This window comes from Pseudoliparis swirei, chromosome 19 (assembly GCF_029220125.1).
Source record: "Pseudoliparis swirei isolate HS2019 ecotype Mariana Trench chromosome 19, NWPU_hadal_v1, whole genome shotgun sequence".
NCBI classification, from domain to species: Eukaryota; Metazoa; Chordata; class Actinopteri; order Perciformes; family Liparidae; genus Pseudoliparis; species Pseudoliparis swirei.
In genome coordinates this window covers 20,301,589-20,328,350 of record NC_079406.1, presented here as the reverse complement: position 1 = coordinate 20,328,350, position 26,762 = coordinate 20,301,589, and the positions used below count along the sequence as shown (strand labels likewise).

Here is a 26,762-nt window from a genome sequence, read left to right as displayed (position 1 = left end):
AACTAAATGTAAGAGAGGTCCAGTTTGAGATAATTTCCTTATCCAAAGGTCCGGAACATCGCAATAATGTCAGATTGTGTGAGCTCTATGAAGTTGTGCCATATGTATTGAAGTATCCAACAGTTGAATTAACATCTGTAGAGTCAACAACTGACTGTCAAATTAAATAAAGAATTCAATTGAATAACATACAATATGTATTACAGATTTCAAATTTAACTGGATTAATTATGCATAATACATACTCTAATAATAAATACATTATCTTGTCCTATTTAAAGTAGAATAAAGGCTGGATTTAAAAGAGAGATCTAAAAAATGTGTCTCTTGATAATAAAGTACTTTATTTAACTGAATTGTCCTGCAGCTTTAAATTTAGTTTATTCGGGCGTCAAGCGATTTCAATCAAAAGAGCCAAGATATTGTGTTCTTGTCATCTAAAAGAATAAATGTGTCTGCAGGGACTTTACCTGTGTTTATTGAACCACTCGTTTCAGCTCGTTTCTCCTCTCTGTTAACATCATTGTTTGGCAGTTCATTCATGTGTCAGGATTCTGATCCTATTGGGCTCTTCTGGGCCTTCATTTCGGATGTGAGTCGATACATTTGCTCGTAGTGGCTCTAAACATCGCTGATTTTAATATTGCTGAATGTATGAGGCATACTGCTTTGGAAGTGTGAAAAATAAATATAAAACATAATAACCAGAGGCAGAGCAGGTCTGTCTTTTAATCAGAGGATCTGTGGTACAATGATCCCTCCTCCGCGAGCCCTAGTCGATGTGTCCTTGAGCAACACACTTAACCAAGAACTGCTCCCCGTTGCTGTGTCTAGGTGTATGGATGCAGCGATATGAAATAATGCTTAAGTTGTCCACGTTTTTCTTTTTGGAGCGCAAAGTGAACTCACTTCTCTGACTCACGTACTTTTTCCATCTATCGGGTCTCCTGCCGCTCCTGTGTGTACGGCGCTCGAGTCTCGGGCGGTGCTTAATGGAATACACATATGTGATTGGCCGAGTAGTATCACGTGAGATGATTTACAAAGCGTGTAATTGATTACCGTAAAGGCTAGAAAAACTGCGCCGGTTAAATAGAAGCGATTCATACAAATTTAATAATTCTAAATTATCTATCGGTTTTTCGGTCAAGGGTCCGCCCGTTAGTGACCCCTGCTCTACATGACACACCAAAGTTTAACAGCATCCTCCAAAATGATCATACAGTTCAATCAACACCTCAACAAAAACAGAACACTGTAACCTTCGTGAAGGTCACAGGATTGCAGGACTGTGTAGGTGTACCTAATAAACTGAAAACCGGTTTACATGTACCTGGAATGCCTAAAAGATGAACTAGATTTTCATACAGTTTACTCTATTCTTTTGTCTACCCACCCTGTTGAGACTCGATTAGCTCCCGAGTCATTCATTACGAGAGCTCACTGATTTCTTTTTTTCAGGCTTGTCTCCGCCTTCTCTCTTTAAATGAGAAGTTCAATTTTAATTTGGTCCCACTATTGCAACGGAACCCTTAGCGACAGCAGATCCTTTAAATTATTTACCAGCCCGCTGTTGAGGAGATGTTTCCTAATGTGAATCAATGGATGGTGAATATTAAATGGTCATCGGATAAGTGGAATGTTTTTTTAAGTTCACCCTGGATAAAGAGAAAGGAGCTGCCAGCATGGCCCCGGAAGACCTTTCATTTAATCTGTGTGCTGCCACCAGTTTAAATGCCACATCCCTGCATTTACCAATTTTAGAGGCAAAAAAACCCCACAAAGAGTTGTGCACTCTAACTAAAAAGACACCCATTCATCTATGGTGGACCTTTTTGATTCATAGCTATACGCTCCTCTCTTTAGAGGAAAGGATCCGACCAACGAGATCCACCTGACATGTTAGTTTGATTCATGAGAAGTTTACACAGATGTTCAGTTGGAGACATTACCTAGTGATGCACTCATGAACCTTGGATAGCTGTATACGCTTAACATAGATGCACATTCATTATGAATAATGCTTTAGTGTGTTATGGAGAGCTCTGTATTTGTCCCTCGGGTGATTGCAGAGCTGTGAAGTCGGTCTCCAGTCTCAAGCAAGCTGTGGGAAGTCAAGTCAGCCTCTCCACTCAGAAAGGCCAACTGGTGCCGAGGGGACGTAAGTGGGGCCAGGCTTGTCCTGTGGGTGTTTTCAAATGTCCGAACCTTTGACCAGCATGTAAGGCACGAGTGCTTTTTGGACGAGTCGCCTCCTACGGATGACAAGTTCCATGCCGGGTGTAAGCCACCTTTGGGTGTGTTTGTGCGAGTGTTGACTGAGTCCGGCCCCCTGCTCATCTTTACGCCTCTCATTATTTCGCTCCCGGGTAAAGGGACCGATTGTTTTCTTGAAGCATGGATAAGGTTTCCCTTAATGAATATGAATGCTCTTAATTGTCATGGATCACGACACACAGGAAATCCACATTTGGTTTGCTAGTCCTCTGACTCCACTATGTTAATGTAACCTTTGGACGCTATGTTATAATATACTGAAAATCAGCATAGAGTAGATGGCAGAGCAGTGCATAAATGGTTGTTGTAATTTACCCCCTAAAATGACGATCAGCTGGCTTGCTTTTACATATTTAGATTTTGGGGACTTCATTGCACATTTATCTGAAGAAATTAGCAAATTCCTTACTTATTATGCATGTATAAATATAGATACACTGGTCATTTTTGCATTTACATGCTGCTATTTGTTCAAAGTTTATAGCATTGAACAGTAATTCTCATCAAGAGATGAACTCCCTTTCCAACTAAAGTGCCCGGCAATAGATGGTTACTTTCTAGTCTTTAGAAGAATCGGTCCACAGTGGTCGGACATTTTCAGAGGAACGCTTTTATGGTCCTGAACTGTATTTGAATAAAGTACAAATATATTTGGTCCAATCTCTGTCAACATTCAATGTAGAAGCACTGTAGGATAGTTAAAAATTAAGCAGAATATCAGCATCATTGGGACTACAGATGAAAAATAGCCTCTTGGCTAACTCTGGCACATTTACTGAAATGTTTTTATTAATGTGCACTGTCCCTTATTAAATAAACCCAGTAAAAAAGAAAGAAAAGAAAAGCAGGACAAGTTTGAATATTCTTAATTAAAGTTAATTGTTATTTTTACGCTATTTTTGCAGTTAATGTTTTGAACTCGATTGACCATTTATATGTGACCAGTTAAAGCGCTACTTTGTCAAACGCGGGCCGTTGATCAGACCCAAATACGACGATATTACAATTAGCAATCTTGAGTTCACAAACTACTGTATCCAGTGTGTCATATTCTCTTCTCTATATCAAGAAAGAGTATTAAAATGTGGATATATAATAGCAAATTATAGCCCTGAGCCTTCATACATTGTAAGCAACTTCATACGTATTCCTATTTTATATATCAAATAACACATTTGGTGGACATTTCCGACATTTATTTGATAACGAAATCAAAACCAGTCATTTGTTTTGTGGAACACTAAACGTAATTCTATACACTGAAAGGAGAGACTCACATCAAATGTTGTTTCGCAGCTAGTGCTTACCATTTCTTTTTGTTTTTCCTGTGGTGTTTCGGGCAGCCTGCTAATTTGCTCCCAGAGGCCTGTGTTTGTCTAATAGTTTAATTGGCTGGGATGTGCACCTGTTTGGCAGCACAGGTGGCCACAGGGCCATTGTGCTCAGGGCCTTATCTCCCAGGCAGTTCCACACAGGTGTGTGTGGCATGCAGCCTTTGCAGATCCACCCACAGATGGCATTGCCTGGAGCATCCGCTGCTTACTCTGTTTCCACTCCTCCTCAGCTGCCATGTTTTCCACTTCTCTTTCTGTCTGAATTTCCCCAGCCAATTATGTATCCTCTACTTCATTCTCCCCCTTTTAATTCTATCATTTGGACACTCTTTTCTTCATCTAAAAGTGTCAGATTGACTAGCCGCTTTTCATTAATTTCTTAATCCACTGACATGAAGTGAGATGCCAATTTACAGAAAATTACAACCCTCTTATTTTCTCATTTCGTGGAAGAGAAAACCTGCAGGGTTTCAGTCCGTCTTCTTTTTCACACTCATTTCACAATTTATCCTCTCTGTCTGGCACAGGGGGAAACTGTGATACGATCCATGTCAAAATATATTACACATATGATATCTCATAGGCAAAACATTAAATCAATTTTTTTAAAGTCACAAATCAGAACTCAATTATGTTGTATCATGTGTGCTTGCATCTTGTCTTTTTTATGATTGTGTATACCTTTTCCACTTTACTTGATAATGCAATCTGATGCAGCTTTGAACTATCTCAGCCGCAGCTCCATGAATAGACTTTCCAATATAAAAATAGGAGACTGGTTTTGAGCAACAGAGCACACATCCATGGCCCCGGCTTTTGAGTTCCCTATGTTTAGCCCTCAGCATTACACTATGACTCTGTCAAATCCCAACAGTGACTTCCATATTAGATCTGCTAGCTCTCAGATCCCTAAGACATATTTAAGCAGAATTGAACTGGGCTCCCAACTTTTCATGATATGAAATCTTCACGGTACAAGTCAGACATTTTCTCAGGGGCATTTTCTTGTCAGGTCTTTTTATGGAGGCAGGAGACATTTGCTGACACCAGAGTTTCTCTCTGTGTCTGGATAGTCAAGGTGTGGGTTGTTGTGATGATCTTGCTGCTCTGCCACACAAGGTGTCTCAGACTCTGAATCAGTCTCACCAGCTTTTCTCTTGTAGCTGAGCACAGAGGGTTGCAGGAATGGGCTTTTGACGAGCTTTGAAGTTACTCACATGAAGCTGCTCGTGGAGTGAAGACTGTCCAAGTGTGCTTTCTGATAAATATATATACTGCAAATGCCTAACCGTAAAGTGTAAAGATATGACTGTACTTGATTGTCATTACATTTTTATGCATGTGGCACTTACTCATATACAACTTAAACCAAGACAATTAAAAGGTGCGACCATTATCTCCTCCCTTGGCACAACATGTATTTTATTAGTAGCACTAACTGCTACTCCGACAACCACCGATTCCTTCTCCCTTGATTTCTTCTGTCCACTGTGTGCACAACAGCCAATCAACACTGGCACAAAAGAGCATATCCATCTGCTTTTATGACTGCTCGAACAAATATGGGCGTCTAAACGTCCCAGCGGATGTATAAAACCCCTCTCGACAGCTTAGGCCAGAAATCCTGTCTGGCACAGGTACCGAGAGTGAACAGTGGCTCTCGATGCAACTGCAATGAGTTAACACTGCACTGATGAATGATACCTGTTGAGGACTTAGGTACAGAGACATCAATTGGCCAGCTCTGTGTGACACATTCTTTACACAGATGAATAACTGTGTCATTTTTGATCGCTCCCCATCATCCATAATTGATCTTCTGTATTGTATTCGCTGCCCTGGATAGTGCATTTGTAAGCCCAATCAGACAGAATGTCAATATGACATTTTTTAAAATGTAGTATTCACCATCAGTGGAGTTCAGTGGCGCAGGCGACCTCAGGACAAATGGCAGTCGGCTGATGCTGCTGCCTTTGAAACTTTTGGGTCGAGCACCATTTCTTCCCATCGTAATGGAAAAAAATATCAATTTAGTTTTCCGTCCATGACGATCAAGATTTTAACATCTTACGGGAAGCGAGGAGTAAGGGGGGAGGAGAGACAAAAGATATCCAAAAACCTAATCTGTCAGGGCGATAAAATATGTTGTGGCTGTTGGACACGCGGCAATGAAGTAAAGGGGAAGGGGGACGCTTTCCACTGGGGTAATTTTCTTTGCGCCACGCTGTGGGACTCTCTCGAGACACCCCGTGTTATTACAGATCACTCTCACCTTCCAGGCTTCGCACAAGTTTGTGTTGTCACTTCTCAAGGTGAAACAAGACAGGAAAGATAAGGAAATGATGTCATAACTTGGTAGGCAAATGTTTTTCTGGTCTTCAGTGTTTTTAAAAGTAACAGAAATTATTCACTCATTAGTGAATCCACACTCATTTGGTCTTTTATGTCTGAGGATGGTGCAATCATTCTCCTTTTATAGCATTCAAAGAGATTTATTTGACTGTTAAATTTGGCACAAATGTTATGACACTGTTTCCAACAGACGTGACGAGCGCTCAGAAATGAGCAACTTAACTAGTTTTTACCCTCGCGGCTGACTTCAGAGTTGACGTTCGCCCTACTCCCTCAGAGGCAGTGAAAACCATTTTGGAGACATAAATGTCCTCAGTGCCTGGGTATATTTCAAGAGTGATGCCCATTTCATTTTATTATACCATCTGTTAACCTCCGAGATACCCATATCTGTTACGGTCCCGATGTGATACATACATCATTTAGAAATATTTGTTTCTAAATTTGGCGGATATGATGCCTGTAGACAAAACACTATATCATGTAGTGCATTTTCGACATGTATTTAAAATTATTGAACAGCTTTACAAAATCTCTAGTGTACATATCCTCAAACATATGCAAACTAGAATTATCATCTGTTTTTTGTTCGTGGGACATAAGCCCACATTCAGTAAGTATTTTAAAAGTAACCGTTCGTTTCCCTCGCTTGATTAAAAGATGAAACTCATCTCTGTGGAAGCCGGGCACATAATTCGCTGAGTTTGTCTAATCAAGCTGCAATCCGCCAGTTCTCGTGGTTTCTGTCTGCCGTCATCGAGCAGGAAGGACTGTTGTGTCGGAATGGTGATGTTCGAGGTAATTAGAAATATCAAGTGTTTTCTTGGACTCCTTGGGGGTTCATTTCAGAGTGATTGGAGAGCTGTCTGCACTTACTAGTTGATTTAACTCTAAGATAGACTCCCCAATTGTTGCCTTTATTGAGTTGTGTGCACCTGTACACACAAACACGCCCGAGCAGCTTCAGTTCAGCCTAGGGAAAGTAGAACATTGGTTCACGTTTTAAGGCAGAGCTTCACTCATTGTTAGAACCACGTTGTGGAATCAAGCTGTGACTCAAATAGCATTAGAAGTGCAAAGCGCTCCTTTGGAGCGCTGCACTGCTGCTGCGTCTGTGCTTGCTTGGTTACACCAGCAATCATATTTTTGGAGTGCTCACACCAGAAATATTTTCCTGAGACTGTGTTACTAGCTTTAGTACTGAGATCAATCAGCGGAACTGCTACTTTTTCAGTGGCTTAAATTATTTTAATTTTATTTTTATGTTTGGCATGAAACACCAGTTGAAGAAAAAAACACTCAAAATCGATAGAGCGAAATAGGTTTGTCAAATTATAAAGAGAACTGGGCCCATGTCATTGTTTTGCAGGTCCCAAGTATGTCTCACTTCCTGAACGTTGAGTTTGGATTCCTCAACAAGTCATATTGCGCTCTTTCCCAAATACAATGCCGTTATGCAGCAATTCCTAAAAAAAATTTAGCCACACGTTTTGCGTTCTCTCAATAATGTTATTTTTTTTGACCAACGCATAGCTTTTGTGCACGTACAAAATGATCCTTGATATAACTTTTTGCAACTGCTCCTCAGTAACCGTTAGTTCTTCATGGTTCTGTCCCGCCCCGTGATTTCATGCTGTGGGATTGGTCCAAACAAAGTGGACCTGGGAAATTAAATGTCGACCTGCTCTGAATGAATAGTGTTAAAGTTAGTTGATTGAGTAAATTCATTGATTTGTCGCACTTTTCTTTTCAATGACAAACATTTAGATCCTCGGGCTTGGGGAAAGATATCAAGTCCAAGTAATGTTAAGAGTCATTGGTGTTAAAGTCCGAGTCGAGTCCTTTTTTTATTTTGTCAAGTCGAGTCCAAAGTCATCAACAGTGTGACTCGAGTCTGACTCGAGTCCAAGTCACGTGACTTGAGTCCACACCTCCGGTCGTTCATGTCCAGCCATAACATTTGATCTGCTGTGATGTATTATATTCAAGAACTGTGCAGGCCAGCAGGAGATGGAGAGCTGAGATATTGTCAGGACAGCTCAGTGGAGTGACATAGCACCTGTCACTTGGATGGAGAGAGAGTGCATGTTACCTGGAGTTACACGTGAAGGATAGCAGCTGCTCGTCGCCCTTCAAGGACAGCACAGGTCAACGCCTTTGGCTCTCTATTTGTAACCTTGGTTCTACCATAAGAGGCGACAATCTCCTTAATATTTAACTCACTTTTGTGTGCGGTGGAAGATTATAAATGACAGTGGCAACAGTGTATGCTGGATTTAACAAATATTTATGTTGATGCCTACAGGTTATAACTTATGTGTGTTTGTCTTGTGATGCACTCTGTAAGGTTTCATGGAGTTTCATGAGCAGGATGTGGGATGAATGAATCAAACTAGTCTGAAACGTAAAGAGCACACAAATGAATGACTTAATTATACTGGCTACGTGTGATTGCACTGGGAACAGAATATGCATATCCAGTGTGACCATATAGAAATATGTTGTGATCCATCCAGTGCTCCTTGGATTTTCTATTTTTGTTAAAACAGTTAAAAAGGCCACAACCTTTGATTCCCGAAATGCGATTTCAATAAAACAAATCAAAGCGCTGAAAGAAACATTAGAAGAAGGGAAAACAAAAGTCGATCCTCTTGATAGCCTTTCCGTAAAACACATTATTTTGTAATAAACAGAAACATATGGTAAATATTGTATATCCAATTTCTGCCATCTGATATGCCCTGTGCATTATTGTTATTTCAGCAGGCTATTACATTGATCAGAGTATAATATAGCTAGAATCACGACGCAGTCAGTGGTGGTGCTCGGTTTCAAGCTGTAATGTTCAGAGCTCTTTGTTGCGCCGAGCTTCGGGCTTCGTTTGGAATACTGCAGCACTGAATAGGTCAGTACTCACACAGGGACAGTTGTACAGCTTTGCCTGTTATACAATATGAAAGATATTGCACTTGCAAAGAAGCTTTCAATAAAAAAGCTCCCCACCTAGTCATGATCAAAATAATAACACCGGTCCATAGACGGAAATCTATGCGCCGACAAGCCGGCCAAACACAAGAGCAGCCATCAGTGGAACAAAGGCTGAGAGGGCGTCGGGCCGCTCGCTGTTTGTGCTGCTGTTGAGTCACTTACTGCGGCCGGCGATGCGCAGCAACATCTCGTCACGCATTAACATTTCTCCTGCTAAGTATTTGCAGAGCTCTACACTGTCTTCCACAGCCTCCGCTGTGATAGTCTGCCGTCACTTTTATCGCTTGACGGTGCGTAATACACTGGAACTGCTTGTAGTCCCTTGAGCAAGGCACCGCATACGGCCTGGAGTGGCAGTGAGGAGTACCACGCTGTCCACTTTGCCACAATGTAGCAAACTGCATGTGTGTGTGTGTGGCGTAACACATTTAGAGAAACAGGTGCTGAGACAGTATATTATCGACTGAAGTGCCACTGCGGCTTATTTTGTTCTTGCTCCTTTTCTACGTTTCCGTCAAGCACCTTGAAGTACAGTTTGAAGTGAGATTTGTCGAGACCGAATATCGTCGTTTTTATTAAAGTCTCACGAGTTTGAAAACCCTGTAATATATAATATATAATACAGACATAGAAACAGTGAGTGCACACATGCCAATATACATATTTCCCCGTGGTGGCTGAGTGCTGAGCGCTGACACCTCGCAGCAGAGATGGCCATCTGGGGTGTTTCTGGAGTTGACATTTCATGGGTTTCCTCGAGGTTTTCTCTGTCTCTCTGACTGCGTGTGTCCGGTGATGGACTGGTGACCTCTCCAGGTTGTTGTAGCCGGGCCTCTCGCGAAATACAAGGTGGGATCGTCCCCTGTGAACCCTGGAGAGGATGAAGTGTATAAATTGAATGCATAGATGAATAGTTGCTCATGCATAACTACATATGTTATGGCAGCACATCTCAGGAAGCCAGTAACTTTTTTTGGAACAATTTTCTTTTCGGGAATAAATGCCCTTCGACAGGAAGACAGATCGTCCTTTCACTGCAAGAGATTTGTACTTTGTTGTGTCAAGTCCACAACATGATGGACTTCCCACGCGGCAAGAATGTTCCTTAGTGAACGAGCATCTCGCTCATGGACATGTGCTAAACTGTGAGATTTTCAAAGCATACATTCGATAGCAGTTAGCATAACTGCTACATAATTGCATCCAGCCAGTAGAACTAACACGACATATAAAACAAAATAAATTGCTCCCCAGAGATCCACCATGAATCTATCACTTTGCCTGCAGAATATACATGATTGCAGAAAGTAACTAAATTTGGTGGCACTTCACTTGAGGATTATAGCCATAAATATTCGATGAACAAGTTGTCCACCACGTTAATGAAGTCCTTGGATGTGTGGCCACATTAGTTGAAGAGACTGATGAAGAACAGACGCAACCTCTTGTTCCTTTGATGTTGGAATGATTCATTATATATTTTTGTTTATTGTCCAAGAGAAACAAGTATGTTGTGTTTTACCAAGCAACGCTTTAGCCCCCGAACAATACGTGTCCCTGCTCTCCATAAGCTCGTGCTAATGACATGGACTGGAGGGCCAGCAGCCTGTTGAAGAGGGCGGTAACATAATTACTACGACAAGTAAGAGGCCTCGTAGCAGTGTTGTTTTTTTGAGTTATTACTTGTTATAGTGTGTTGTCCATTGAGGCACTTTCTCAGATGAACAGATAAATGGCATTCATTGCAGAGCCTCAGGACAAACACTGGAGAAGGACCATTTCTCTTTTTTGTGGTAACTTTGGGGACATTTAAAAGGCAAGCTGTGGAGGACCTAAGGGTATATATGTGAGGGGACAGAACATGATAGACAGTCTGGGATGTCTCAGGAGTCTAAGTATTTAGTGCTTTAAAAACCTCGAGGAGGACGGCATTATGTTGCAACCTGCACAAGGCACACATTTTAGATGAGAAACTTTCTGCACGGACAATCCCACTCCCGCTTTCCTTTTACGTCTATTCTGTTTCAGCCCAGCAACAATAGAGAGATAGACATGAAGCACAAACATCTGGTGCCAAATTTCCAATTTATATTCCGTTTTAATTCGTGCAACTTCTCTGTCGAAGGTAGTTATTAGTTCAGCTTTCTTTCTTTGGAACTTGTAGTGAAACATCTGAACTTGTGATGTTTTGCAAGACAAAAGCATTTGAATGTCAAAATATACTCGTCCCATCCTGTGGTTACTGAAAAGAACCGGAGATGTAACACAATGTTGTTCACTACATACAAATGTGACATCACTCCTTGTAGAGCTGGAAAAGAAATAATGGATCGTAATATTTATAAACCGATAATATAGTTAAATACATATATGTGATGACTATTTACCTCACTTTGGTTTATAAAACTGTTGTTTTGAATTTAATTAAATTAAACATGTTCTGTCGTTTTTGTCTTACTCCTACTCCTACCCTTGTATCACAAATGTGTGTGTGTGTATATATATATACATACAGTATATATTCATTCCAGTATGAAAGGACATATTCAAGCAGGATGGTTCATTATCTACTGATATTCATACATCTGCAGCATTAAGGTGTGTTTTTTTTCATTAAGAAAAAAACGATCATCATTATACACAAGACTAAATATAAAAAGCTGATAAAGTGGTTCAGCTTGTCTGTTCATGCAATTTGACTAATTGTAGGTTGGGAGTGCTAATTTAGTGACAGTTCAAAGAAATACCTCACCCCAACTTTGCCACTTTCCTCAGGCTAATGCATCTCACCCCAATTGAGGGCTTCTTCCAACTCACTGAGTCAATACAAATGACTTTAATACTCAAACCATTATTATTTGAAATCATTTTCAAACAGGCGGGTTAAATCCTTGACGTATGCCTCATTAGTGTCAGAAAATTGTTTCATGCATTTTGCGTTATTGACAGTTCGGGGCCTGAAAACAAGTGATGCTAATGACATAATCTGGCTGCGACCGCGCCGTCCTGCCGACCCTCCTCCAGCCGCGCTGCGCTCCCGGCGTAGACAAACTGGATCATTTGCCGCCTCTTGATACGCTGTGGTTTATAGCCATTTATGTCTTGCAATCCATTATCGATTACAGTGTTATCTTTCTTGCATTGCTTAATCTTTTGGCACAGGGACACAGGCGCTCGGGGGGGGGGGGCTGGATACAAACTGCTTTGTGATGGGAGCACTAGTTAAGATGAATGGATGTTAATTTGCTTGTAGATGGGTACAGTTTAAATTCAAACTAATTCAGAGCGCTTGCAGTCTCGGGGGGGGGGGGGGGGGGATGATATACCTTTGTATATCAGTCCGAACTACTTATTTCTTTTGAGGTTAGCACAATATTTATTGTGTTTGCTTCCTTCTGTGAATCAACCTGGTTCACAACGAACCAGCAGGGCAATAACAATTTTACTGAATATTGGGTAACTGTTTTTCTTTGTGTGTATTCTTTCTAGTTGGGTTCATAACTTCGGTCATGAGGGTCTTGGTCTTCTTCTGGATGCTTTGGAGAAGCTGCTGGACAAGAAACAGTAAGTGATCCCCTATGACGTCCCATCTCGGGGTAATTTTAATGGGACCAGGTTGTTTGCATATTAATCACAATTTCCTTTTCGTGGTTTTGTTTTTTTCAGGCAAGAGAATATTGATAAGAGGAACCAGCACAAACTTATCCAGTGCTTGAAGGCTTTCATGAACAATAAGGTTTGTATAAGTCAACAAAGAAGAGAGATTGATGCCATCATTAATTGTGCTTCAACATTCCTGCACGATGAAATGATATTGTGAAAGAGGCTCAGAAAAGTGAAGCCAGTTCCATTTCAAGGCAACAGTTTCAGATCTTTGAATTATCCTTTTTGGAAAAGGTCTTGCTCATTTCTCAAAAGTGGCACACATTTCAAGGATAGACGGACTCTTGTAGTTGCTTCTCTCAGAGTTAATCCCCACATGCGGTCATCTCTGCCCATCCCTTCAGTTGTGTGGGGACTGAAAGATATGGGAGAATATAAGTATTTGTCCCTACAGTACTGTCCTGAATTTAATTAATTCATCATCCTCTCTGTTTTTTCCCATGGCCTCGTTGTCCCTCCTTAAAAAAAAATTAAGGCTAACTATAAATTACGTATATTATCTTTTTATAATGAATTTGTCACTTGAAGTAAATGTTCTCCAGACATGCAAATGCTCTCATTAATTTATACTCAATGGATCTTTCTTGTTTCCTACCTCCTCCCTTCCGTGTCTCACAGTATGGACTGCAAAGGATCTTGGGAGATGAGCGCAGCCTGTTGCTGTTGGCACGAGCGATTGACCCCAAACAGACCAGCATGATGACCGAGACTGTCAAAATTCTTTCTGCTTTCTGTATCATTGGAGAGGAAAATATGTAAGTCCAATGAATTATCTTATACTCTTTCACATCCGTTGTCATGCATCCTGCTCTGCACACATTCTGGTGCACCTTGCATACCATTAAACAGACATCTCTAGATAGCCTGTCATATGCACACCCACTCAGCATTAACTTGTGTCCCAAGAAGGCTTAGTATACTAAATAGTATGTCACAGTTCAGATAATGTAATTCATCGGTTTGGCTGTACTTGCAGATGCTACAAAATATCCATAATTGAGACTTACTGCTGTCCAGAGAAAATAGATGTGAATAGAAATCCAGTTGTGATGTCCTGAGTGTGAACACATATCAAATATAAAGTAGGAACACGATTTATTTGATTTGATTTTGATTAACTCACCTTTTAAAGGACCCTTTTACTCATCCTTTAAACAGACAGTTCAACCCAAAATCAAAAATACTTCATTTAAGTCTTACCTGTATTGCTTTTTAAACACTCCAGATTGTTTTGGTGTGCATTGCCTAGTTTTGCAGATATCGGCCATAGAGAAGTCTGCCTTCTCTCAAATATAATAATACTATATGGCTTTCGGCTTATAGTGCTAAAAAACCCACATAAACAATACATTTGGAAAACTCCACAGCAATATCTTTTCCCTTAAATCCTGACCTGGTTTCTCAAGATAATCCACAGAGCTTGTTATGAGCAGTTTAATGCATTAAACCGTTCATACTTTCATACAAAGCTGGGTGCCATATAGTCCTATTTTATTTGTGAGAAGGCAGAAGAAGATTGATAAATAGCAATGCGGTTAAGAAGAAAAATGTGTTTTTGATTTTGGGGTGTACTGTTCCTTTAAATACTTTTGCCTTTTTCATTCAAAGTTGCTAGCAGGTTTTTTTCATTTAAAATTGAGCGAGGGATATGTTTCCCGATCGTTCTCAGTACATCACAGCTGATATGAAAACAGCACAACACCAATTCAAAATCCTGACTGATGACAGAACAAAATATAGTATGACAATGAAAGAGATCTGCTCCATCAGATCATCATGTGGGTAAACACTCTATGATGTTTAGCAAGACGGAAGGAGACGGCTGTCTCTTGTAAACTAAAAACATCTCTATTGCTTCAATCTTCTCCCACTGGGTGGCACACACTCAGACAGAGATTGCATTGCATTCATACGTGGTTACCCACTGTGAGTATATGCTGCATTTACAGAGGATCTCAGTATAGACACTTGTTGGGTCACATGGTCAGATGATGCAGTTTAGTCTGTTTAATGTGTTGAACTACTCAGTGTAGTTTGCCACAGACACACAACCTGGCTGACAGCTTATACATTGGATTTAGGGGAGTGTTTTTTATTGTTTCCCACAGGGCCAGACTGGAATAACAATAGCACTTCAAAGTCAGTCTGTATGCAGTGTTGGAAATAAACAAACACACACATTGTGTTGGAGAAGCTGAGTTGATCCGTGTGTCCCGCATCTGATGTTTTTCAATTGTTACACATTTGATTTAATATTGTTTAATTCAGTCACCACAATAACACTGCGTCCACACACACACACACACACACACCCACCCACACACACACCCACAAAACCATATTTAAGTACTGTCGATCTGTGGTGTATAGATAGTACCATCTACCATGACATGCGTCAACAAATACGCATGTTGACGCATGTGCACGCACACAGACACACACACACACACACACAGTTTGAAGTAAACATCCAAATCTATGCCATGATCATAGCCCTGCATTAAAATGTACCCATCCTGTAGAAATGACAGCCAAAGTAGCTGAGTCGTCACTTTCTTGCTGAGAAAGTTCTCCGCCAAACAATGTTGTGACGCTGGCTCATGTTCAACACCCACTTCATCTGACAGCATCAAAAGGGAACAAGACAAGTTAAGCAGATCTATCTCGCCTGTTTTGAAGCGCCGTCTGAACCGGCTTTAAAGCTGCTCGGTATGCAGCGCCCCATGCTTGTCTGTGACTTTGTAACCCCTATCACAGAGCATGGCCGTTCCGTTTATCTCTTTGTCAAGATTACTACACACATACAGTCCTATTTTGTCATCCTGGAAGTGGTATTTTTTTTGTGGGGTTGAAATAAGGCAATAGAAAATGGCAAATCATATGTGGTTTGTGTGAGGACACCTTTGCACACGCACACATCGGTTCATCCCTCCGGCTGACAGCTAGCGCGATCGTTTGTTTATTTCTTAATTTATTTATTGGATCAGTGAACTTGTGCATCAAGCTAAGAGCTCTGTCGTACCCATGGGAGTAAGAAGGGTCCAGGATTAAGGATTAAGCTCTTCAGCGTTGCAATTTATGAAGACAAAGAAGCGAATGTGGGATTGCAGTGGCAGAGAGACCACCTGTAGCCAATTATTATGCATGCGTTTTGTAAATCAGTGTTTACACAAGTGCTCAGAAGACATCAATCTAGTGAAATTGCGATCTGTGTGTGTGTGTTTGTATATGCAGAAGATTATTTCTCTTTCATTCACATTTAAAGGCTGAAATTGTCCAACGTGCTATTTCGATGAGCTGCCGTGAGCCCTCGCAAGGACTCAATTTGCTTACCTTCTCAATAGGTGCATTTGTACATTAGTCTGGTCCATGCTATAATTTGCACCCTTTCTTACCCAGCCAAATACTTTCAGCCGCAATTGCTTTGACTACTTAACATTTGCAGTAACACCCTGTTTTTGTCTGGCATCACCTTAGCAACAAGCATGATGAGGTCAAAATTGGATACTGCGGTAATAATAGACCGGCATGCAATCAAAGGGAAGGAAAGCAGCAGCGTTTGTCAGGGTAACCAAAGACTGGCCGAGCAAATGTCCACACCAACACACACGCGAAGATAAGATACATTGTGTTCCAGCTGAACATTGTGAGTAAATGTTCTGACACTGAGGTGATACAAGTATTTGTTGACTTTTGTGCTGTGCCGTTTTCCTCCAGCCTGGATAAGATTCTCGCTGCCATGACAATTGCTGCAGAGAGGAACAATAAAGAGAGATTTGCTTCAATCGTGGAAGGACTGGAGAACCATGAAGCCCAGCAGCTTCAGGTTAGGAAACACACGGAAAAAGACGTTACCCCAACTGTCTGACATTCAACGCGCATACATGGCTGCTATTTTATCAGAAGATTTATTTTGAAAGGATAAGAGTGACCCTGATGGTTCTGTAGCTAATACAGTTACCACTGTTACTCCGTAGCACTTTCAATACTGTGTTGTATTCTGTGACATAGACAATTCACGATGCCTCTTAACAGTCACACACACACACACACACACACACTGATTTATAAGACCCAAACTTTAAAAGAAGCAAGTGACTTATTCACAAAAGCAGCAGTTGTGACATGTGCAGTGGACAGAAACCCGGCTCAGTCCATGTTCATTGACATAGATTCTGTTTTGTCCTGTTTGGTGCCGGGCAGGACAGAAAGTGACGGGTGTGTTACTCCGGGGCTCTTTGTGCCTCAGCTGTCCTCATACATGTGTTTTTCTCTGCTTCTCTGACTGTCTTTGGGTCCACTTGTCAACCCCTCTACACCTCTTGCACATGATGGGATGTGATTACTGGTCGATTGAAAATGCCCCAGGAGCTCCTTCCCCACCGCTTTAATCTGAAACACCTTTTTCATTTGAGACTCTGTGCTGAATTTTATGAATCCCAGAGAATAATGTTTAAGAAAGCACAGATTTTGAATTCCTTATACCGTAAGTCTTTTGTCTTTCTTCTCTCATCCTCAAATGTTCTCCTCCTCTCACTTTCTTACTCATATTTTCTCACATCTTACAAATACTCCCTTGCTTTTCCCCCCTGCTGCTGTCAAGTCGAGTCTCCGAGGACTCGATCTGAAAGAGCAACTAAAGCACCAAAGCGCTCTTCGATTCCACCACTTTTCTCCAGCAGCAGGAAAGACGACACAACAGCAATAAAGGCACCGCTTAAAACATGCTTTTGTGAAACCAAAAGCAGGGAATTACTTCAGGAATTACTTTTGTTTACGGCAGGGATTGTAAAGTCATGAAGGAAAAGTCATGAAGGAAACTGATGAGGCGGGTGGTGGAAGGGAAAGTAGATATTCTTTTATTAGGAGGTTGTTGTCTTTCCCTTAAATTTTGCGGTTAATGAAATGAAGCTCTGCTAATTGTGAAGTAAATTAAAATGCTTTGCTGATGCAGCGTGTTCAAGGAAATTAATAGACTTGTTTTTCATCCAAAGTCTGTGAAGGGCTGTAGAAGTAGACTTAGCTAGTGATTACAATGTGTTTTGCCGTAGTTCCGGTTGTACTTGTCGCTGAGCACGAGAGAAACTCCGTAGAATCCGTCCCAGCGGTGCCACTTTTAATTAGGATGGCTGGAGGCCCCCCCTGCAGCTCTCCAAACCTAATATGGATGAAGCCCCCACTCACAACACAGTCACTCCCCACTCCACGGTACATGACCGAGGTCTGTTTGAGGAGCTCGATCTACGTATTAATCTCTGTGCAGAAGAAGAGACATCATTTTCTTTCTTCACCTGCATACATTCTGTGAAGATGTAGTAGAGTGTCTTGAATCCTGCCTTTGGGGGATACAGTAACATGTCTTGCAGAGAGGCTCTCACACTTTGCAGCTATATAGCCAATGGTGGTGCATCCTTTACTGCAACAAGCTAGTCCTTTCCCAAAGGAATACGCAGTATCATACCCAACATTTAAGGTACCAAAAGTGACCTGAAAGCATTTAAGATCAAATATCAAAGCTGTTCCAGGAAACAACACAGAATCAGCATTGTTGTGGCTTTTATTAATTACAGATACGAGCCAACAGGACAGGGTCAAGGTTTCAGGAGACAATTTTTCACATCGTCCATGAGAATCCTTCAGCCTGCTATCGATTGTCTGTCCAAGAAAACCTGTCTTATCCATGGCTTGCTCCCCTGAAACACCTTACTGCTCATTATATTTCACCAGTGATTTCCTCTTCACCCCCTCATCCATCTAACACACACACAGACACGCACACACACACACACATACACACACACACACACAAACACACACACATTGACATTGAGGCTTTCTCCTTTCCAATAAAGCCATTAATAATGCACATTGTGACACAGCCGGTCTGTACTCTCTCTCTCCTTTTCTCCCCTCTTTGTTGCAATCTCTTTTCTTTAGTTTTTAAGAGAGATCCTACATATAAAACCTTTAAAAAAATCACATTTCTCATTGCTTTCTCTGTCATTTGATACCCCGCAGGTTGCTTGCATGCAGCTGATCAATGCCCTGGTCACCTCCCCTGATGACCTTGACTTCCGGATACATCTACGCAACGAGTTCTTACGATGCGGCCTCAAGAAGATCCTGCCTGTGAGTTATCAAGCTATCTCAGAGCACGCCGTTCGGTTGTTCACTTGCCTGAAAATTCAAGTTCTTTGGCTTTGTGAAAAAGGTTGTGGCCCAAATATCAAATTGTTCCTGTGTCCCAGTAAATTCAATCAGTTCTGTCAAAATTCGGGTCATGAGCACAACCCGGCATTGCTGTGTCTGTTCTGTTTGAGCCACACACCTTGTCCTTCCTCTTGCTCTTGAGTACAAATCAAAGCCTTGCAGCAGGATACATTGCAGCTGGAGTGTTTGTTGGTTAAGTGCCCAATCTGGGAAGTAACACAATTCCGTCGACTGTAATAAACAGATGGCTTCACAGCATCAACTTTGAAATGCATGTGATTTTAATGTAATTGTGTTTAGATAAAACAATCAGGCTTCAAACCAAATATTCCAGGTGTCACATGACTTGACTGACATCAATATGAATATCCTTAATTATTATGAATGCAATTAGTCGTAGCGGTGGTATATTTAGCCGTTGTAGCTTGTGTCGAGTGTGATGCAGTGCCAGCACCTCATCACACAGGTCGTCCTGGCATCATTATCAGCAGGCCCGCACATCCTCACATGAGGCGAAGGCAAATGGGCTCCAACTCATCACTCATGCTCTCATTTGTCGCGAGTGGGGTGAACGTGCCACCGAGCCAGTTGTTAATAAGTCATCCCAGCTGCTCCCGTTGATTATTACTGTCATTACTTTAATTATCTTCAATTCTGCCCCCGATATGAAAGAATCTCAGTGTACAGTCATTTATGAATGCCACGTTCGCCGCTTTTAATGCCGACATTCAAGCTGACACTCGTTCATGTAATTATGAGTTATGAGCAGGAGCCAGCGTCGCTGTTGGCAAAGAAAAAGTGAACTGGGCTGAAAAAACGAGTCACAATTTGTTTTGTTCTTATAGTCCTTGACATGTATTTGCCCCACTTCCCCATCTCCCCTATTTGGTGGCATTGTGCGCCTCCCTCCGATCCTCTGTTGCCCGAGACAGATGGTGCACCCGAAAAAAACAAAAAACAGTGCAGGTTGATTGATACCTGCAGAAATTGGGTTACATTTGGCCCTGTCTCCGTCTGTAAACTCCACTGCCGGTGATTCATAGAGAGGTGGTAAAGAGCACTGCCGGAGCCCCTCGTGGCTGGAACAGGTGTTCTGTCTGGAATAACTCGTGAGAGGATTCAGTGTGTCTCGGTTCACTGTTCTACAACTGGAACATGAAAACTAATATTCTGGGATTACAGTTTTTCACAATAGGCGTGCTTAACAGTTACACATGCACGTTTCAACAAGATTCCACAACACGAGAGTAATACATTCTTAAAAGCTGCGTATAAGTTATATTCCTAGCAGCTGCTACGACTGCTTATCATCATCATCCGCATTGCATCATGACCTTTTGTGTGGCTTCATATCTTCAGCTATTTACCGTATGTCTAACTCATTCTAGGAGCTAAAAGAGACAGAGGAGCTCGACATCCAGCTGAAGGTGTTCAACGAGAACAAGGAGGAGGACTCTATCGAACTCTCCCATCGCCTGGACGACATCCGGGCGGAGATGGAATATCCTTTTGTCCTGCCTCGGTGTGAATACACATATGAAGAGGGTTGCAGAAGTAGAACAATATTTGAGTGTATATTGTGGGGTTGGTCAAGCTTTACAGGCCAAAACCTCTCATGGGTTGGTTCATTCCAGAAGGATTTGAGAAGCCAGAGCACGATATCCATCTCTGTCCAGTTATTCTAGGCAAATAATCCGGTCATCTGAACCTTGCACCTTTTGACTCTTCTTTTTATTGACACTTTTCTTCTTCTACTCTTCACTTTTCATCCTTTGTCTGTTAAAGTGGGACTGTTGTAAGACTCAAGCGGAAGATATCACAGAGAAATATGCCTTCCCGTTATTCACATTTACTATTCACAACAGACAATTACACATTGCTTCTCGTGTAAAGGCATCATCACTCCTTCTCTTCCACTTTAGGAATGTGAAGGTTCTCCCCCAGCTCTCTATCAATGTCTGCATTCGGCGCCAAACATGCCGATTAAAGTTAATAAGGTGAGCAGTAATTTAGCCCAGAGTCGGAAACTTCCTCAAGCATCCCGAAGAAGACCCCTTTAATAATTCACACATCTTCTCCAAGGCTACGTATGAATGGCTGACATTGTGAGCAGACGGAACAGACGCTGACATTGTTATGCAGATCTTCACTCCCACGACCGTTCTTCCACCAGGTCCCAGAGTTCTAGATCTGGCACAAAGTGCTGCCATGAGTGACAGTTTCTGTTGACACGTGTCAACGGAGGTCATGTATTCGTGTACGTGGAGAGAAGATCGAGAGAGTGGTGGGAAAAAAGTGCACCTGGATTAATGATGTGCTTGAGCAAGTTCACAAATAAGGCCCACGTTTTTTTCTTCTTTTTTTCTTCCAAGGACAATGTGGTATTGATCTGCGGGCTGCGAGCATGATTCGAATGCCTCGGCTATCCTTTGTTGCTTATCCAGCGGAGAACACACACGGACACACTCACCCGCAAACGGTATCACGCTATAGCAGTACATGCGCTCCCTGAGCCTTGCATATGGGTCCTGTTTCTCCCGGCAGTTTCATGAATATTAACCTGGAGGGGCTTGTCTCCTCTGTGTTCGGGCCCAGGTCCAGGTGCCGAGGAGGTGACTGCAGGCCACGAATGAATATTAATGAGCTGTGAAACGGTGATTGATTGACCCCACCGCCGACTGGCCGACGTCACACATGACTGCCACTTATGTTTATTCATTATTTGGAGAGGGAGTGTATAGAGAGAGAGACATAGAGCGAGAAAGAGCGTGTAGGGGTTGTCATTGAATAGATTGGCATTCTACATTAGGTTTATGTCTGCAGCTTAGTGATAGATGAAGCCACTTGGATACTTTCCCAGTCTGAGCTCCTTCTCATGTCCCCTCAAATGCTGCTGTGGTGAGGCTATAATTGAATCTCACAGGATTGGTAATTCTCCCAGGCTTCATACTCAGCTAATACCAGGGAGGGCAATGATACTGCAGAGGAGCCTGTATTCCCATCCCATCCTCTAAAAAAAAAAATCATATGGGATAGGAGTTTAATTACAGACATTGTTGAAATTAATAGGAAAAGTGTCAAACTGTATTTAAAATAATTGATCCTTTCCAATCGCAGCAGCTGCAGATTGTTGAGTGTGGATGATAGCATGGGGAATGGAGAATGTGCTGTCTGTTTTTCTGGAGGAAATACATTATCTGAATTATTGATGCTCTATAACAGTCATTCCTCATTCGCTGTTGATAAAACCTGACAAATACTATTCGGGAAACAAATCAAAAACTGCAAGAAATCTTCAGATTGACCTTTGATCACATATTAGGGAGTGAGGTCACCTCTAATCTGTCCATTTTTAATCCATAACATAGTCTATCCATTTACTATTATAACGTGTTGCTCTTTTAATCTTTTAAAAAGCAGAAGGGAGGAGAATCACAACAGAAGCTATCGCCATGCTGAAAGTTTCACTTCTGTGCTTTGCAGTCTGTATGTGGCACAAAGCAAATATTTTGGCACACATTGTCAAGAACTGCACTTCAAATAATGATGACAATCATGTTCTCATCACTGTGAGCTTAACACGGTACTGTCTCTTTAGTCTTCTTTTTTCCTGCATGTGTGCACATATCTGAGAGGCTTATTCCTCTTTTTCAAACAAGATGAGTCTCCATGGGGAGACTCAAGAAACAAATTTAAAAAGCTCAAAATCATTCATTTTCCTGGGTTATTTGCTTCTTGGAGCTCCACTTTTAGAAAACTAATGGAAGTTTTATTATTTCTAAATTAACCATGTTCTAGAAATCATCCATTAACATATAGATTGGATTTTGAAATGTTTCGCAATGCTGGTGTTTATTCTCTATACTCTATATCATACAGTCCTTGCATTGATTTTGATTCAATAATTTCAATATCAGACATTTTGTATTTCTGTGTTTAAGAGGATTAATAAATAATCCATTCATATATGTATTATATGGTATTGGAACAAGGAAGAATATAAAGATAGACGGCCTGTTTTAGATGTCAAAGCCATCACTTCTTCCTCCCGGGGGAAAGCCAACACAAGACACATAATCGAAACCTTTTGCAAACGTAATAACATGACGTTTAGCTCCTGAGTACATGTCCTTTTCAATCTGAGAACTGAACTACATCCCAATCATTCTTGCCTTAAACATTTCAACTGGTGAGTTTCTCGTGTAATTAATTCCCTCTGTTCGAAGAGGTTGGGAGTAACGGGTAAACCAGAGGGAGCGCTCTTCATCACCGGTCCCCCTCCTCAAGTTAGCTCCTTACGCTGCTCCAGCTCCCCAGAGAGACAGCGGATGAGAGGAATCAATCTTTTGAACCATGATACCTGTCAGAAAACAAGAGGTTAGGCAAAATAAGTAGTTTTAAACAAGATAGGAACTAATACAAATGTAAATGTTTACAAGGAGTTGAATGCACCTCGATACTGAACTCAATATTGGTGATAATCTCAACAGTTATGTGATTTAAACTGCCATGAAGTTGTTTTCCTTAACCTTGCTCCTGCACTGATATGAATGAGGTGTACCATCTCCTTTCCAATATGGTGAAAGATACTGGCTCAGAGGCGTACTTCCTGTCAGTCCTTCAGCACCTTTTGCTCATCAGGAACGACTATTACATCAGGTGAGTTCTGTTTGACCGCTTCATGACGCTTGTGATGCTTGTTTTGTTTTGATTTGTTTTTAACAGTCGATGTGAAACACCTCATGCAGCTCCCTGAACATATTAGTTTACTTCCAGGAAATATTAATTCCCTCTGTGGGTCTGTTTGTTCGGCTTTGACAACATCAAAGTAAAAGCCTGGTAGGAATGTATTGTGTACATTTATACTCCCAAAAGTAAGAGACGTTGGGAAGCCAAACTTGAAAAACTTTGATACCAGTGGGCCGAGTAGCTGTAAACTGTAAATAAAGTCTCGAGCAGCTTCTGTCTCGAGCCTCTGCTCAGTGGGCCAGACAAAGATTGTCTATTAGTGAGATGAATCACTCATACCGTAAAAATATAATGTACCGTTTCCTTCGATCAATTAACGTTACTGCGAAATAAAAATAGATTTGTGGTCAATTTTACAGGGTATCAGGCTGACTACTGTAAAGCAATATATCATTATGCATTATTTTGACATTTATTATGTATATATATATATAAACATATGTATATAAATTAATGTATATGAATATATATATACATTAATATATACATATAAAAAAATATATATATGTAATAATATATGTATTATATATACTATATCTAATAATATCTAATAACAGTATACTACATAAACATTGGGTGACATATAATATATGAATTATTATATATCATAATGTCTAATAAAAAATAATAATACTGTCGCGACCCTGTGAAGTGGCTGTCAATCACAGTGTGGCACCGTGCATGCTGGTCGAGGGGGCGTGCCTGTGATTGGCGGAGTAGAGGGGAGGCGGGGTTAACCTGTCGGAAAACGGGAGTTAAGGGTGGTTGACGGGAACCGTTGTTGTTGACGTTCGAGCTGCTAAACTGAGAGGAGCACGCTGTCTGTGTTGGTGGATGCCCAATAAAGTGAGGATTAATAACGTCGTCCCGTCTCCGTGTCATCAGTGCCATAACGTCCGAGACGTTACAATTAGGGCTGTCAATCGATTTAAAAAAATTAACTAATTAATCGCACATTTTGAAATTCATTAATCGCGATTAATCGTGATTAAAAGGTTTTTTTCTTCTTTTTAAAGACAAAACTTCACACAGAGCTGTGTTTTCAAAGAGGCTCCTACCTATAAAGTGCCAGTGAGGTATTTAATATTGTGGATGATAAATTGTTTCTTCAGTGAAACATCCAGATTAGTAAAAAGAAAGAAGTATATTGAGACCCCATTGGTCCTGTCATCTTTAACATTGAACAGCAGCAGAACCAGTGGCCTTGGTAACTGACTGACATTCACATATGTCATGTTCTCCATTTCACAAAAAAATGTAAATTCACCTTTTAAAGGCGTTTGCATATGACACATACCCATGTGTTATACATCAAACATTCCAGAACAATCTCAGCTCTATTCAATGAGGCTCAGCTGTCCTGGTGCCGTGTTCTCTGTCTTCTCTGACTGACAGGCTGCTAATGAGCCTCAGCTGTGAGGTGGGAGGTCCTTGTGATTTACTGAGTGTTCATTGGTTGTTTTCTTCGCAAAATGTTGACAGACAAACGGATTGACAAATCACGTTGAAGGTTTCGTGTGACGAGTTATTTCCGCGCCGCGTCACCCGACACGTCGCCCCTCCGTTCCTCTGTGTGTCAGAGGGGGAGACGGGAGGAAGGAGCGGAGGAGGAAACCCGACTGATTCATCCACGAGTTTAAACTGATTTCTGCTCCGTATTTTCGCGGAGAAATAATTGTTTTAAAAACGGAAACAGTGTCAAACCGCACTGCCGCGGTTTGACACTCAGAGGAGTGTAAAAACTTCAACGAACACCGGAAGTAAACAAAGTTGCGTTAATTGCGTTAAAATATTTTAGTGCGTTAACGCGGCCAAATTAATCGCATAGATTAACGCGTGAACGCTGACAGCCCTAGTTACAATACATAGTGCATTGAACAGACAGCGATGTGTAATCAGGTCCTTTGGCAGCCAGGAGCTGCGTCGCGTGGATCCAAGATGGCGGATTTTCAGTTGGTGTTCAAAGGGCCACCTGTTCACGGCCGTTTCAGAAGCTACCGGTCCGACGGCGTGTCGGTGTGGCTGGAAACGGCACTGCAACTCATTTCTCTTCACTGCTGCACTACAGGTGGAATTAAAGTAACACCAAAAAAGGTCCAAATCATCCTAACAGTACTTCGGTACAAAGCCCTAATCCGAGTGGACCTTACCATTACCCACAATGCTCCAGAGCAGCCAACTCAGCCACATCAAAAAGCAAATAACTTTCAAACTAAAGCATTGGGAAATGTGCGGACGGTTTCTGTGAAGTGACCGTGATCTCTGGAATATATCACACACATCAACAACAAAAAATTAAAATATTTGCACCGTGACTGAGAATGGTGGTTCCTTGCACTAGTATAAATAGCCCTGGAACACAGTGTCATATTGTAGTTCAGCCAGGGTGTCAGTTTGTCGCTGCTCAGGAGGGCCTGTACATACCCGCGGGAGGCATCCAGGGCTTAGGCAACGGCATCGGAGCCCGAGCCCTACCTGCGAGCATGGCTATAGGGAGCATGCAGCGGCGACATTGGCCTCCAGGGGGCAGATTGGCCCCTACAGCGCATGTGGTGTAATTGCAGGTCGAGTGCGAGCCGAGGGTTTAAAGAAGCCTCTCGAGAGTAGTACGGGCTCCACTGAGTAAGAAACAACTGAGGCTGAACACTATTTTTTAACTTTAAAAAAAAAATGCAAATACTTTTATCGTATATATATAATAAATAAAATATATATTTAATTTTTATTATTTATTTATTTCTTCATTTTAGATTCCCCCCTCCATGCAAATACTTTTATAGTATAAATAAATAATACACGTGTTTCTATAAAAAAAAATCTACCACATATATGTTTTATATATATATATATATATTATGTATATACATATATATTCGTATATATATGTATATATATTTATATATATACAAATGTGTATTAAATATCTTTACATTAAAGCTGCCAATTAATCTCTTCCAGCTTCTCTTATGTGAGATGTTTCTGCCTTTTCCTTGTCTTACATTACAGTAAAGTGAATCACCTTGACATATTTTCCAATGTTCTGACATTTTATGGACTGACTGTGACTATTCCTCCACATTAGCAAGAAGCGCTAATAGTTCCCGTGGAGGAAAATCTTTTGTACCATTTGTCATTTACCGAGAGCTGTCTGGGCAGAGATAAGTCGTAAGCATGAAATACATTGTACAT

At 41.3% G+C, this 26,762-nt stretch overlaps 1 protein-coding gene across 5 annotated transcripts in view; it reads left to right on the top strand.

Moving 5' to 3' along the window:
- Window positions 1-26,762, top strand: part of diaph2 (diaphanous-related formin 2) — a 389,710-nt gene that overhangs the window by 108,221 nt on the left and 254,727 nt on the right. For all 5 annotated transcript variants that reach the window (XM_056440255.1, XM_056440252.1, XM_056440251.1 and 2 more), the window contains 7 exons: window positions 12,441-12,515; window positions 12,618-12,687; window positions 13,233-13,369; window positions 16,332-16,440; window positions 18,633-18,743; window positions 20,213-20,325; window positions 23,367-23,483. In XM_056440255.1, coding sequence (XP_056296230.1) covers window positions 12,441-12,515; window positions 12,618-12,687; window positions 13,233-13,369; window positions 16,332-16,440; window positions 18,633-18,743; window positions 20,213-20,325; window positions 23,367-23,483 — 732 coding nt within the window. The remainder of the gene's footprint in view (window positions 1-12,440; window positions 12,516-12,617; window positions 12,688-13,232; window positions 13,370-16,331; window positions 16,441-18,632; window positions 18,744-20,212; window positions 20,326-23,366; window positions 23,484-26,762) is intronic.